The sequence below is a fragment of the Merops nubicus genome, unplaced genomic scaffold, assembly GCF_000691845.1.
Source record: "Merops nubicus isolate BGI_N331 unplaced genomic scaffold, ASM69184v1 scaffold42091, whole genome shotgun sequence".
Classification (NCBI taxonomy): Eukaryota; Metazoa; Chordata; class Aves; order Coraciiformes; family Meropidae; genus Merops; species Merops nubicus.
Window position 1 is genome coordinate 20,597 of NW_008588464.1, and position 16,016 is coordinate 36,612.

The 16,016-nt window shown below is 36.2% G+C and overlaps 1 protein-coding gene across 1 annotated transcript in view; it reads left to right on the forward strand.

Annotated features, from left to right (window-relative positions):
* SPTLC1 (serine palmitoyltransferase, long chain base subunit 1) overlaps window positions 1-13,716 on the forward strand; it is a gene marked incomplete at its 5' end in the record, with an annotated part of 32,888 nt that extends 19,172 nt beyond the window's left edge. Inside the window, 9 exons of the mRNA XM_008949270.1 lie at window positions 663-792; window positions 2,592-2,681; window positions 3,455-3,562; window positions 4,751-4,846; window positions 5,176-5,272; window positions 6,529-6,583; window positions 11,519-11,636; window positions 12,506-12,579; window positions 13,540-13,716. Coding sequence (XP_008947518.1) covers window positions 663-792; window positions 2,592-2,681; window positions 3,455-3,562; window positions 4,751-4,846; window positions 5,176-5,272; window positions 6,529-6,583; window positions 11,519-11,636; window positions 12,506-12,579; window positions 13,540-13,633 — 862 coding nt within the window. The remainder of the gene's footprint in view (window positions 1-662; window positions 793-2,591; window positions 2,682-3,454; window positions 3,563-4,750; window positions 4,847-5,175; window positions 5,273-6,528; window positions 6,584-11,518; window positions 11,637-12,505; window positions 12,580-13,539) is intronic.
* Between the last annotated feature and the right edge of the window lie 2,300 nt (window positions 13,717-16,016).

A 16,016-nucleotide genomic window follows, 5' to 3' on the forward strand; every position in this document is an offset into this window, starting at 1 on the left:
ATCCATGATTTATTTGTCTTTCAGCTTCTCACTGGCAAAAGATCTCACCACATTTAGAAGCAACTTAGTTGAAAATACTACATTTAGTATGTGCAGATGTTTGATTTAGTTGGCATTTTTAGAAGATTACTTGACTTAAGCAGCTGTGAAATTCCATACCCCATCATGCTCAGAGATTGGCTTTTCCAGCACTTAAATATGGTGGATAGTTCTTTGAACACTTGAGAGTAATTCCTAAAGGATTTTAAAAACAGATTTAGAATCGTTGGAGGACCACTGTGTAGATGTTACAGGCACGTCTTTGCGCCTTTTTTCTAAGATCCTGAGCAAATGGAGTGAGAGATTTCTGATTACCATGATATTGTTCATGGAATGCTGTGCTCAAATAAACTGCTGTCACATACAAACAAAAGAACTAATATACACCTCAAGAAAAAAGAAACATTGGCTTGTGTTTGGTGGTTATCGTGCATAGGAAAGTTGAGAAGCTTTGGAAATGAGTTTTCAAAACGTAAACTAAATATATGTTGCTTTAATAAATCTGGTTTTAACTATGCTTAAGTACAGATACCGGCTCAAAAACACAGCAGTCCTAATAGGTACCTTTCTTTGAATAATTGTTAAACCAAATGCAACCTCAGAAGGCCTTGCTGTATTTACAGAGATGAAGCTGCCTGCTTTGCTATTCAGAAGGGATTACAAGCATCTCGTAGTAACATAAAATTATTTAAGCATAATGATATGGCTGACCTTGAACGACTGTTGAAAGAACAAGAGTCTGAAGATCAAAAGGTACCGTTCCTTTGAAGAAGTATTTGTATTCTTTTGTGCCACCTCCCACATTTTTACTGGGTTTTGTAATTGAATGAGTGCAGTGCTCATAAGCAGTTACTTGGTTTTCATAAATCTCTGAGCGGTTAAGCTTATGTAATTACAACTGGTTTGTTTTTTTTTTTTTAAGAATATTTATTTATTTGCATTTCTGAGTGTAACCATTGGAAGTGAGCTCAGGCATTGGTAGTGGGATAATATCTTTATAGACAGGTGAATATAGTGTGAAATTTTTTTTTAATACTATTGCAGAGCTTTTTCTGGTCTTTTAGAAATCTGTGTAGCTGCGTTTGCCTAATCAGTTGTGCGAGTTAATTATTAGTTCAAATATCATAGCATAAAGTCAACACAAAAGCAGTTACTCCCAACCCTTTAATTTATAGAATCAACATAATTCTCCCACCTGCCCTGTAGACGTTGCACTAGTCTTACACTTAATAGTTAAGATGTTCTCTCTTGAAAGATTTGGGTCAGTTTGATGGCTTGCTTCTCATTCAGATGGTAATGCAATAAGCATGTCTAAAAGCAGCTACTAAAATGAGAATCAGCAGGTACAGGTAACTTGGTTAAATGGGTTTTAAAAGAGTTAGTTGAGGATCTATCACCATTACTTGCCTCTTTCACAGAATGCTGGAAAGTCACAGAAGAAAGTGGATTTTGTGCTAACACAGCAGAAGTAAAGTAGATAAACTTCATAATCATCAGCCAGTCAGCTTAACATCAGTGTAAATAAGTATAAAACTGACTAACAGCAAATATATAGACAGCATCCTGGTTAACATATTTTCATGGGAAATACATTTTGTCAGATAATCTTTTCATGATTTTTTAGATGTAGCCGAGAGACTAGTGATGTGATTTGTGTAACATGTCTGGTTTGTTAGAGCAGAGTGCTTTGATTTAGCTACATGGTTAGGGTTTTTTAATGTAATTAGCTGAATGTGAACATTAAGTTGGTGACCAAGAGCTTAATATAGACTACGTGTCTATAACTAGGATAAACTAACTGGAAAGGGGTAGATATTACACTAGAGTTGGTCCAGCTTGTGGAGTGGACTGTGCTTAATTTTGGTGCCTACCACTCGGAAAAGTCAAGTAGATGTTCTCTGAATCGTTTTACAAGAACTGAAGAAGGTAAGAAGCATGACAATATCCTTGATATCAATAAAGTTTAATGTAAATACCAGGAGAATGGCATTTTAAAACAAAAAACTCAAATCATACCATTGAAGCTAAACAGCAACCAGTGCAGGATATTCTCATGGCATATATTGTCCAGATATCAGACAAGGAGATAGTAACTTAAATACTTTTGGATTGTGTTTTATGAAGACACTGCTTGTGAGAAGTTTGTGCCACTGTGTGAATCCTGTCACATAAATTGCTTGCTGAAAAGTCTTCTAAATGCACAGACTAATGATGAGTATTATAGAGACGAAGATCTGTATTATTTGTTCTGTAGTTATATTGCTTGTATCTTATTCATAAAGTTCAAATGGCTTCATTATGTTATTGTAAAACAAGGCATCTTAAATCTTGTATGAGTTAAAAACTTTAAAATCATTACAAAATAAAGAAAACCTAGTCCAATGAGGCATTGCAGCTTTTAGAAATGATAAATACTGTTTAAACTAAAGTAAAAGCTTACTTCAAAGAGACAGTATCTTCCTTTCCTTCCCATCACTGTCCTTACCTATCAAAAAATCCTCAGAGCTTTATTTGTTGTTAACAATGAACTGAAACCATATCTTTATCTGAAGAATCCTCGCAAGGCCCGTGTAACTCGGAGATTTATTGTAGTGGAAGGATTGTATATGAACACAGGAGATGTTTGCCCTCTTCCAGAATTGGTAAGTGGTTTCAGTTTGCCTTGTAAACTTTGCATATGAGAACTTGTGGCTAATGAAATAGTATTATCATATAGTTAGGGCTACATAGAAAACCTCTGCATGTACTTTGTTTACCATTTTTTGCTTTCTTAAAAAGATCATGAAATGGCCATTCGAAATCTTATGTTGTTTTGAAACTTCTGATCATGATTAGGATTCTGAAGCTCTTTGTAATAAGACTTGCAAATGGATATCTGATTATGGGTCTTAGTTTTTAACCTTTAAAATATACTGTATTTTCAGCTATCCTGTATGAACCTAAATTGTTAAACTATGTCATATCTTAAAAAAAGGTATTTCAAAGGAATCCTTACAAAATATCATGAGGGACCAAGGAAAACATTTGCTATTCAGCATAAATTGGATTTTTGTGCAGGCCATATTCTAGTAGATAATTGAAAAAGCACTGTCAAAGTGTGCCATCTCGAAAATACTTTTAAAGTACGTTCAAGTAGTAATTAAAAGTAATTAGTACTGAGTACTAATGAGCCTATTTAAAAAGGTCAAAACTTTTTGTACATGAACATTTATGAAATTTACCCTAGTCTTACATGATGGAGTAATTTTGAAGGCTTTTAAAATGTCTCAGTGACAGAACACAACTCTACTACAGCTGGGTAGTATTGTAGTATTCAGGATGCTGTACTTGTCTGTCTTTACCTTATCTTCCTCACCCATTTCATTACCAAATTCTGATGGGCTTGACTTGTGTTTTAAATAATTTGCTGTTTTAGATAAAATTGAAGTATAAATACAAAGTTAGAATATTTTTGGAGGAGAGCCTTTCCTTTGGAGTCCTTGGAGAACATGGAAGAGGAATTACTGAACACTTTGGAATAAATGTAGGTGCCGCCTTTGTGAGTTTTGTTGCAAACAAGAGACTTGTACAGAAGCAGATTGCACAGTTGATTTCTTATGCCTGTATTGTTAATGATGTTGAGCTGTGTACAACAGAAATTTAACCATACTTTTCTTTCATCTTAAATTGTTCAGGTTTTGATGCTTTACTTTCACATGCTTAAGTTGAAATAATTTTACTTATCTTTAGTGAGGAAGATGACAAACAGTGCATAATTTTATCCTTTTTTTGACACTCAATGTGATGATTGCAGTGTTTTCCAGCTAGATACACTTAAAAGTGTTGCACGTAAACAGCACTACTTGGAGGCTGTGGATAAGTCAGAAAAATCTTCTCGGTGTATAGCCAGCCTACTTTGCTCTATTTCCTTTTTCCTCTGGTGAGAGAAAGTAGGACAAAGCTTTTGATGGTCCTGTCAAAGATGTCTGATGATGTCTGAATTCAGCTTGAAAGAGAAATATCAAGTTCTGAGAATTCAGCTGGTGTTCTATCACCTGTTGTTTTTGCTTTAAGTGTCTTAATACTAAATGTGAAAAAGAGAAAATAAATGTTGAACACCTTTAGAAAAGGACACAAAAAAAGCTACTGCCATGCTTGCCAAGTACCATCTGATTAATTTGTTTCTATGTTAAATTAATTTACAAACATAATCTTTCAGTTTTGTCTGCTCAGAATGGGAATTTTTAGCACTGGTCATCAACATGCTTTACAGAGCCTGGCAAAAAATGTTTGCAACCAACAAGTGAAATAGGACATTTATGTCTCTAGGGTTCAATTTAACTAGGCTTGTGCTCAATTTTAATCCCACTCCAACTCCTACTGACTGCAGTGGGACTACTTAACTTCTTAAAGGACACTATCATATTTGGTGCTTTGAGGAATTATCACCAGTAACTATGTAGTTTGTTTTTTCTGTTTTCTTCACATTGCACTGCCTGGAAAAGAGTGATCCTATGTAATCTATCCATAGATCCATAAATCTCAATTTCTGAAGTCCTTTTGTGTGGCTTAAAATTGTTATTTCAATTGTTGCTTCATTTTAGTATGTAATAGTTTTGTGGATCTTCTATAGTCTTCATGATAGTATGAAACAGGATACATCCTTAATAGATTTACCTTATTGTCTTAATGTGATCAAAAGTTTTTCTTAACTTGTTAATTTTACTGGCAGATTGATGATATAGATCTTATTAGTGCAAACATGGAAAATTCACTGGCTTCTATTGGAGGATTTTGCTGTGGAAGATCTTTTATTATCGACCATCAGGTAAGGTGATTCTCAGTTTATATGGTGTGGCAGGGTTAGTTACTTATAAATGAGACTTAGTTACTAATACCAACTGCAAGGAGTGTTACGATATAAATTATTATGGAACATTTGATTCCTAAGAGAAACTTTCTGTGAAATATTGTAGATGAGTTGGAGACCTACTTTTAAATCCTTCCATGAACCTCTAAGTGTAGAGGAGATATTCTTTAAATGTATGTGAATTCTTAAAACATTTTCTGTACGGCTATAAACAAAAAAGGTGGGTTTTTTTGTTTGTTTGTTTGTTTGTTTTATTTTATTTTATTTTTTTTCTTTTTCCTCCACAGCGATTGTCTGGTCAAGGCTACTGCTTTTCTGCATCGCTACCCCCTTTGTTAGCTGCTGCTGCCATTGAGGCTCTGAATATTATGGAAGATAATCCAGGTACTTAATACAGGAAAATCTTATTTTTCATTCTGTCTTCAGCTGAAACTACTAACTCATACTTTGTTCTATTTTGATTCCTCACCCTTTAATTCTTTTTAGTCCTTTTGCTTTTTCAGCTTATTAATTTTACATGCATGATTTTTCTTCATAGAATTTCTCATCCTGCTTTTCTTCTTCAGCGTTTTCTCACCTTTACTTCCAGATAAAAATAAACAAATTAGTTCAGGCTAGGAAGGACAGTTTTCACTAAGCAAATAAGAAATTATTGTCCTGCTTTATAGACTAGTCATATGTTTCTTCCTTGGAAGTAAATTCCTTCAAGAGGAATGACGGAAAGGAAGGTTAAAGAGAAACAAATGGCAACAACTCTTTCCACTTGTACTACGTAATTTTATTTTTCTTTTCATCTCCAAGTAAGCATGCAGGCAAGAATCTCAGGAATGATCATGGTGCAAACACTTGCAATTATGGCAGGACCAAGTACAGGGAATTTGAATAAAGTTGGCAGGCAGGAGTTTCTACTCTGGAAGTCTGGGAGAATTGTACTTGTTTCTAGAACCTAGTAACAATTTTTTAAATTGTTTTTTTCAGAAAGAGGCATGCGAGAAGGACACAGTTGGCCAAATCTGTGTTTATTTGTTTTTAACCTTCATTAGCATCAACAGATTTGGGTCCATATGCAGAGTGGTACAGTATTTAGTTTATGACAAATAAATAAATACTACTGGGTAGCCCACCCCTCACAAGTTAAACAAGAGCAAGAAAAAAAAAAGTTACAGGACTCTTAGCTATAGTGGAGGGCCAGCCTTTACCAAGGAAAAAAGAACCAAAGTTTGTAGGTCCTGGAATCAAAGTTTCCAATTTAAGGATCTGCAGTGAGTTGGTGAAAGGCTCAAGAGCAGAGTCTGCATGGCTGTAGGTATTTTGCAGATATAAGTGACTTGGACCTGCCATTTCAATGCCGTTACCAAGTGTTTGTATCATCCTTTCCATATGATCATGAATCAATGCAGCTGGAGTAATGAGATAAAGGGAAGTAATGCATTTGTCAGATCTTAAAAGCCTGTCATTTCCAGGCAGAAATGTGAATCAGAAGTATTTTAGAGAGTAGTGAAGAGACTTAGTACTTCAATAGATATGTATATCTTAGTTTTCCTTCAAAATGCTTTTTTTTTCAAATAGTAGACTTAGAGAAATGCAGAGTAGAAATAGGATATCTAAACCTTTTTTTTTGTGTGTGTGTGTGTATGTAGACATTTTTCAGACTCTCCGGGCTAAATGCGAACGAATTCACAAAGCTTTGCAGGGGTAAGTGTGTCTTTTGGATTTTGTTTCCCATTATAACACCAACTTTAAAGAATTCTCCTTGCCCAAGTCTGTTTCTGCTTTTACAGATGCTTAGACTGGGATATGTACACTAAATTATGTATGTATTAAAGGAAGAAACGTATCCTTTTCCAGGTGCCTCTGTTATGTTATGTTATTAACGAGTCGCAGGGTTTTTAAATCCATTTACAGGTTTTGAAATGAGATTATACCTTAATGCTGTTAGGGATGTTTGCAAACCCTTAGACATTTAAGTCTCGAAGGGTGTGATAGCTTTCAGTGGTATGACTGGTTGATAAACATTTTGAAAAAAACTCTAAGTAAAAGCATTTGGGGGTTAGCTTAGCCAATGCTCTTCCAGACAACTCAGTACACCTTGCAGTCAACTTTTAATACAATCTTGTTCTTACATATGGGCCTTGTATATTAAGCAGTAACAGAAGTATTCATTATTCTAGAGACACATAGAAAACTGCTAGAATTTATCTGAAAAATAAGGATTCTGCTTAAAATCTCCTAACAGTATCCTGTTTTAAAAGATGGCTACTCTGAGTAATTGTTTTTTTTTCCCTGACAGATTTTGATCCTGAAAAATACAGAAATTTCCATGACTGTTTAATGTGCAGAGTAGATACGTTAGCTGGTATTTTATAATTTATTTTCTTCAACAGTTCATGTTACATGTTAGTGAAATAAATAACATTGAAACAAAATCTATAGTGTATGATTAATCATAATAGCTGATTTTATTTTTATTTTGGTACTATTAGTCACTTAACAAGCAACTCACACTGAATAACTATTTCAAGTAAGTAGTTTCCTGCTTAGCTGATGTTTTATGTTAAACTTTAGCTCCATGCAACTTCTTTGGAATAATCTTACCACGAAATCATCCTTGTCTTCTTTGCCCGTTCTCAACACAGGCTTGAAATACATAGGCTTTCAATACACAGCTCAAAGATAGCCAGGTGCTTTGTTGCTTGCAAGGAAAATTTCAGAGTAACCTGAAGACTGTTAACATCTCTTCTTTACTAGGAATAGAATGTTATGATTGAGTTAAAAGGAGAATATTTGTAATATTCTTCTCTACCTGATATTTTTTGGATGATAATTCTAAATATGTTTTAAATACTACGGGGGAAAAAAACATGTAAGGAAAAACTTATCAACCTTATACATGTGAATATTCACTACAAAACTGAAGCAAATAAGCTATGACTAATACTTTTCTGTCTTGTAACTGTTTCTAATTTTTCACTTAATTTCAGTGATTAGTATAGTCACAAATCAACAAGAAGGCAAAATGTCTGAGTGTCTGTAATAGACTTTTGTATTTTTGCCTTATAAAAAGCAGTGTGGTAATTTGGAGGTCCAAAAAAAAAAATGCAAAGGAAATAGTTCTTTCTAGGTCATACTTGGGAAAGAGCTTGAAAGATGTAACAACACAAGGGAATTGGGTAGTCCTGCAGCACGAAAATTATCCTAACAGTTGCATAAAACAATATCAGAGAGAACTGAACTAATATTTGCAGAGTCCACTGGGTTTTTCTTTTTTTTTATTTAATAAGCACACTAGAAAAAAAAGTGGGAAGGTTCAAAGAGAGGCAACATTTTCAGAAAAAGCTTTTTCTAAATGCTGTGATGAAAAATGCACTCATCTTCTCTCCCTAACCATGGTTGCTGCTTGACTCCAGTTCTTCGTGGTGCTTTCTATGATACAGTGGAACTAACTTGTTGGTTTAGAAGAGACCATAAAATGGTGATAGAACTGTGAACAAAGGAAGTGGGAAAGAATACACAGGTTTTCTCCTATCTCACAATAGAACAAACACAATGAAAGGAATGAATTCAAAGTAAAGAAAATCTTTTAGCTAATGTATAATTAACCTATGACATTTAGGACTTGATATCTTATGATCAATGCATGATTAACTTAAAAAAAAAAAAAATTATCTTTATATGGTCTCTGGTGGGGGAAGAAACCCTAGTGCAATAAACTGGAGGAGTGACTGGTGTTTATTCCTGTTCCAAGCCAAATGCAAGTTTGTGGAAGAAATGGGAGAATTCCTCTGAATCCTGCATAGAATCTTCTGCCTATGGCAGTTGATAAAGCATAAGGAAGTGCAGTAAGGGTTGGGATGATTAACACAAATCCAGAGAAGGGCCACCAGAATGATCCGAGGGCTGGAGCAGCTCTCCTATGAGGACAGACTGAGAGAGTTGGGGCTGTTCAGTCTGGAGAAGAGAAGGCTCCGAAGTGACCTTATTGTGGCCTTCCAATATCTTAGGGGGGGCCTACAAGAAAGCTGGGGAGGGACTTTTTAGGATATTGGGTAGTGACAGGACTAGGGGGAATGGGGCAAAGCTGGAAGTGGGCAGATTCAGACTGGACGTGAGGAAGAAGTTCTTCCCCATGAGAGTGGTGAGACCCTGGAATGGGTTGCCCAGGGAGGTGGTTGAGGCCCCATCCCTGGGGGTCTTTAAGGCCAGGCTGGATGAGGCTCTGGGCAGCCTGATTTAGTGGGAGGTGTCCCTGCTCATGGCAGAGGGGTTGGAACTGGGTGATCCTTGTGGTCCCTCCCAGCCCTGACAAATTCTGATTCTATTTTAGCGGAGGACTTAGTAGTGTTGGCTTAATGGTTGGATTTGATCTTAAAGGTCTCTTCCAACCTAAAGAATTCTATGATTCTATTCTTAACTTTCTTAGAAATCTACTTTATCTAAGATGGTTGTCTTGTATTTTAAAATATCTTGTGTCTTAGTCAATACAAATGAAGAAGCTCTGCATCAGGGAGAGAGGATGGATGAAACAGAATTTTTTGTTTTTGTTTTTTTTTTAAAAAAAAGTTACAGTAATAGTATCCTTTAAGTAGTTCATTACTTGTATATCCTATACCTGGCTGAGAATTTTCCGATAAAGTGAGTTTTCGTTGAGGAAAAGCAGTTTTATTTTCAGAGATTTTTCCCTTCCAGAGAAACCTGACATTTTTTCAATGAAGTGTCATTCTTGTTTTCTGTTAGCAAAATTGACAGAAACGTTTATGATGTACTACCAAAAGCCTGCTCCTGCCCCTCAGTTCTGCAGCCCAGCCTTGTAGCTTGGATCTCAAGAACTGTGAGGAGGGAGATCCCCAAGGCTACATCCATACTGGTACTTTAACATCAGGAAGCATTTCTGGGCAGAGGATCTTGATTGTCTACTCTGTCCAGTTGTCTGCCTGTAGCATGGATTTGGCTAAGGCCAAGCAGAACTCTTTGAAAGAACTGCTGGGTACAGTTCAAGTGTCAGTGGGAGCCAGTAGCTGTTCCCAGTAGTCAGTTTGGATGTGGTCACCCTGACGTGGAGACTCAGATTTAAAAGTATGGATGTGAGTCATTCCATACCCATTCACCACAAGGACAGAAAACAGTCCAAGGCACATTTAATTTATTAATATAGAACTAGCCTTAAAAGGAGCGTTGTTGTCTGTGAGGCTAGTTGTTGGTTCAAAGTCAAATCCTTCACACTGCTCTTTTTTGTGTGTGTGTATAACTTCTACAGTTTTGCTTGAAAAAGAATTTTTCACAGCATTTCGTAGTGAATTCTGATTTTAGGGAAGTTACAGTGCATGGGCTTTGGATTCTCAAATACTTGAATCTGAACTTGTCTGAGGCTCAGAAAAATATAGTTGACGTTTCACATTAGTTATTGCCATCAGAACACCTTGTGTTTAAGTTCTGGATTTCTTCAAATAGTTAGATAAGATTAATTACGTAGTTCAGCATACTGCAGCTATGGCTGAGAGAAAAGGTTTTAAGATTAAATTTGAAACATGTAAGCAAACTATGAATAAGTGAATACAAGACATGTTCAGGCAAAGATTCAGCTTGAATGGAAGTGATACAAGGCTTGCTTCCTACTCATTTACTGTTTGGAGGGTGGAAGTTCATTATTATCTATTTCCATGAAAAATTGTGTCTGTTTTATAACTTGAAGCTAATATAGTGTCTCTAAACAAAACCTTATTATTGTATAGTAGCTTGTCTTAGACTCTGTTCTACAGCAAATAGATTGAAATAATGGTAAAACTTTATCTGATATCTACTTTTATATCCGTACGTGTAGAACACTACTCCAAAGAAGTCAGGTCGCTCCTAGGGAACTTAACTAAGAACAGATATGTAACATGACTGTACTGTGTTGTACATTGTAGATGGACATTGAACTGCTTTTCATTATCCTTTATGTTACTGAAAGTTGTAACCCAGATCCTTAGGTATGCATGCAGTATGAGGCGAATGCAGTGTGTGTGCTTGCATATTAAGGACATTGCATGTGTTTGGTTAGTTTCCAAGTGTAGGTGAACACTAGAATGTTTGCAGTTTTGTGGCTGAAGATGAATATCAGTTTGATTCCACAGAATCACAGAATGTTAGGGGTTGGAAGGGACCTCTGGAGATCATCAAGTCCAACCCTGCTGACAAAACAGGACCATCTAGTCTAGGGCAGGTCACACAGGAATGCATCCAGATGGGTCTTAAAAGTCTGCAAGGAAGGAGACTATAGATATATAGAATATAGACCTCTCTGCTGAGCCTGTTCTAGTGCTTTGTAACCCTTACAATAAAGAAGTTCTTCCTCATGTTGAGGTGGAATTTCCTGTGCTCCATTTGGCTTTCTGGAATGGACTGTGAATTGAAATAGCTTTTGAGAAATAATGCAAGATGCTTTCCATGCTAGAGTATAATTTTATTTTTTCAGTGTTATAATTGATTATAATTGATTCAGTGTGTTTGTAGTGCCAGTTCTCTCTCCTATAGGCTCCAGTTCTCATGTTCATTGGTTTAACATGTCTTTTGTTGTGACTGGGTCTTCAACCTTGTAAAAATAAACAACTTATTTGAAAATGCACATTAAACAGTATTTATTTGTTTTAGGATTTCTGGATTAAAAGTAGTGGGAGAATCTTTTTCTCCAGCATTGCACCTACAGCTGGAAGAGAGCTGTGGATCTCGAGAAAATGATGTGAAGTTACTCAAAAGAGTTGTGGATTATGTAAGTGTCTCAGTAGCAATTGAAATACGTCATTTGAATGTGAATGGCAAATGAAGTGCGTATGAGTAGGGAAGGCTTGCTGGATTGGAATGTCTTGCAGGAGTACTGCAAGAAACTCAGTTCTTTGCTTTCCATAGGGCTATGTTAAAGACAATCTTCTAACCACCTCTGGCTGCAGATGTTTAGGTCTGTAGCGCTAGATAAAAATATATATTTGACATTTTATTTCACAAAATAATTATATCCTGTTTTGTACTTCAAAACTCAAGTTGAGTTTGCGTATAAAACTGTTGCTTAGAAAACTTCTAGAATGTTCATAGGAATAAAGGCTATTGTTTGAACATATTTCTGGTGGTGTATTTGAACCACTTGAGGTCTAGCTTTCTGTAATTTTGTTTGAGCCCATAAACTCCATTTTTTGTGTGTGAAAAATCTCATGGTTTGTATGCCTTTTTCTTTTTTCCATCTTCGATACACAGTTCTTTCTCCTGCATGAAGGAGATGAAGTTTGATGAGGAAGTTTTATATTTCAGGTGGCAGGTAAACCAGACCACACAACAAAGTTCAAAACAATCTGAAGTTGATTTCCTTGAAAATATGGTTAAATATTAATTAATAGCCTACTTAATACTGCATTTTTATCTGATTACTTGAAGATGAAAGCTAAAGAAGCTGCACCCTAATCTGTTTTGTGTGTTTATGCTGTATTAAAATTAGAGGTGATTTTACATAACCTTAAAACCTCCATTTGGGAGAGAGTTATTCTGGCAGCAAACTCATAAAAGTTAGTTATATGATTTTGGTGATGAAAAGGATATGCCATAAGATGTTCTTAGATTGACAACTGCTGTATTTTCTCTTGTTTGTAGTGCATGAATAGCGGTATTGCATTAACTCAAGCCCGCTATCTGGAGAAAGAAGAAAAATGTCTTCCTCCACCCAGGTTAGTAGGAGGTCATAGAATCACAGAATTGTTTTTGTTGGAGTAGACCTTTAACATCAGGTTAAACAACCTCGGTTCCCTCAGCTGCTCCTCATAAGACTTGTTCTCTAGACGCCTTCTTCATTGTTCTTCTTTGGACATGCTTCAGCACCTCAACGTCCTTCTTGTAGTGAAGGGCCCAGAACTGAATACAATATTCAAGGTGCAGCCTCACCAGTGCAGAGCACAGGGGATGGTCACGTCCTGAGTCCTGTTGGCCACACTATTTCTGATACAGTCCAGTATGCTCTTGGCCTTTTTGGCCACCTGGGCACACTGCTGGCTCTTGTTCAGCTGACTGTCTATCAACACCAGCAGGTCCTTTTCTGCTGGTCAGCTTTCAAACTACCCTTCCCTAAGCCTATAATGTTGCATGGTGTTCTTGTAACCCAGGTGGAGGACCTGGTAGTTGGCCGTGCTGAACCTCAGGCAATTTGCCTCTGCCCATTAACCTAGCATTATTCCATTTAGTGGGATATGACTCTTTTATCACTTCTCATGCAATGATGGGGGGATTTGTTCAGTAAACTGGAGTTAATAGTTGGCCCTTTAAAAAATGGGAAAGGTTCCATTTTGAACTATAGTATCAGGGACTATTACAGGACGTTGATATCCTTAAATAACTGTATCAAAACTACTTGAATGTTGGTGATCAGCAAGTTGCCTGTTACCAGGCACATTTAATGAGCTGCATATCTGCAGGTAAAAAAGATGATAATCTTCTGTAGCGTGTATGGTGGGGAAGAAAAAGTAGTATGACCTTTTCTTTTTAGTCATATGTCTTGTTTCTCATTGAATTTAAATTAATATTTATTTCTCTAGAAATAAGGATCTTAATATGTTCAAATTAGTACAAGAAAAGTGTAAAGCTGGAGACAAGGAGTGATGTTTACTGTGTATGTTCTGGTTTTCTTTTTCTAGTATTCGAGTAGTGGTAACAGTGGAACAAACAGAGCAAGAACTGGACAAAGCTGCATCACTTCTCAAGGAGGCTGCACAGTCTGTATTGATTTAGACTGCTGTTTTGTCCTCTTTCTCCAGTTATCAGGATGTTTTACACTATATAGTGACCTCACTTCATGTATTCAAGTTCTTCCACTGACGGCATTGACTCCTGACTGAGATTGTTCCAAAGTGGTACAAATGCAATGAGGGGGAAAATGGTGAAATTTGGAACAGGTGAATGACACAGTGTACTGGCAATTCATATTCTATCATTTAATAGCATTTCTTAAAATGTGGTATCACTGCTGGATACAGGACTTTTTCATAAGTCACATCATAAAAAGTTTTGAATTTTTTTCTTCAAACCCTTAAATGTTTTCTAAAATGTACATGAACATTCAGTTTTCCCCAAAAACATCTAAAATGTATCAGTTTCTCTTCATATTCTCAGAATGTAGGAGCTTCAAATAAATTTCAAGTTTCCCTCCCTGCAAATGAGGATTGGACTGTTCCTAATACTGCCAAAAGGGAGAAAATAGCAGATTAAGAGAGAATTTTGTGCTATATTACATCATTTATTAGTGAATTACAGGAGGAATTTTAGTTCTTTTTGTAGTATATATCTTTCTCTAACCATTTTTTGAAGCCAGTTTTTAAGAGTGCCTGGCCAGAGAATTCCGTTATCTAAACGGTAAATTCATACTAAGTACTATCTGCTTCCTGCATTTCATATGTAAGTATATGCATGGTTGATATTATGGGTGAGGTTTTTCATATTATTAACTTTAAAAAATCTAAACTGAAACCAGTGTAATCCCACTATAGTATGTTCAGTCAGAGGGCCTTCGCATCAGTCTTGAAGAGGAGTCATAAGTAACATGACATATGAACAAGGCCTTGAAACAGCAAGTAAATACTTGCTTAGTCAAACCACTTTGAAGCACTAAAATGATGTGTTCTAAGTTTTTTCTCTAAACAGCTATACTTTAGAGGGGAAGACTCACAGATAGGTAATAAGAGGTTAGCTGGTACAAGTACTACTGACATGCAACTCAGTGTGTGCCCATAAAATCCCTGCATAACTGTATAGTAATATTTGGAGGTTATGCTATAAGAATTTTCAGAAAGCACAAATGAGTGTTACACAGATGGACACATTACACCAATCAGAGGAAACTGGTAAGGAAGGATGACCTAAGCTGTACCTTTTTATAAAATAAAAACTATAGCTGTGTATTTCAGGATTTTGCTTTAAAAATGTCAGTTTAAAAATTTTGTGTTCTTCCTGGTCTGTTCGGGGTTGTTTGTACTTATGTAGGTTTTTGGTTGCTGCTACAAGGACTTCAGGACTAGTTTTGAGAAACATCATTGTCTAAATAAAAAGTTAATCACGTTTGATTCAGATTTTTACTTCTAATTAGATTTTGTGACATGACCAACCATATCTTGTTGAATATTCCACATCAGATGAGTGTGGTGCCTCCTTCAGTTCAAATTGACTGTCTCTGCACTCTTTCAAGACTTCTCATCTGCATGCAGTCAGGTAAACCAGCCAAAGTTGGGTTGGGGCACTTTTATGACTGCTACTTGTCTACTTGAAGCAGTCAAATCATAATCTGTGCAGTGTAAAGAAACCTCCATCCCACTGTGAAAGAGTATTTCTATCTCACTGACATTTAAATTTTTCTCTGTTTACTGTGAGTAAAAAGCCTGTGAGAAGCCACCAATTTAAAAGAGCAAAAATGTGGGGAAGGGAAGGAAGCTGGTTCCAATTTTATGAACTGGAACCACAGCATAGAACAATCAACCTTCTCAAGACCCTCAGAGTCTTCAAAAAATTGTAGTAAAAACTTAGCATTGTACTTTGAGCTGGAAGCCATTTTTGGTTTGATAATTGAAACCAGTAAACTCAAAGCTTTTGATATAGAACCTGGGAACAAATGAAGTTCTTGGATTCCAATGTAGCACAATAAATAGTTTTGGAGTTCAAGGTAAACCTATGGAGGCAAGTGAATCACAAACTAATATTGAAATACTAGATTGCAGAATCTATTTTCACGTCTTGCGTTTTGTTTTAGTTTGTCTGCAAATGGGAGGAATTTCTTAGTGTGCTTTTTGTGAACTAAGCAACAACTTCTAGATACTTGGATTAGTTTGTTGGATTTGATTGTTTGCTTTAAAATGAAGTGGTAACACCTACATTGGCAGGAAGCAGAGTGGAACTTCTAGCAGTTTCAGAGCTGTGACTAAGTGGTTCTGATGAAATGAAAGTTCAGGTATGTTGCTAAGAGCTACTATCATCTGATTAATTTGGCAAACACATACCCAGCATTAAAACATTGGTAAAAAAGGCTTGGTCTAGTTGCTTTATGGTTGGATGAAGCAGGACTTTTTCATCCATTTCTTCAGCTGTGGGAGTGAGGCTGGGATCTTATTAAATAAAGTAATTCAGC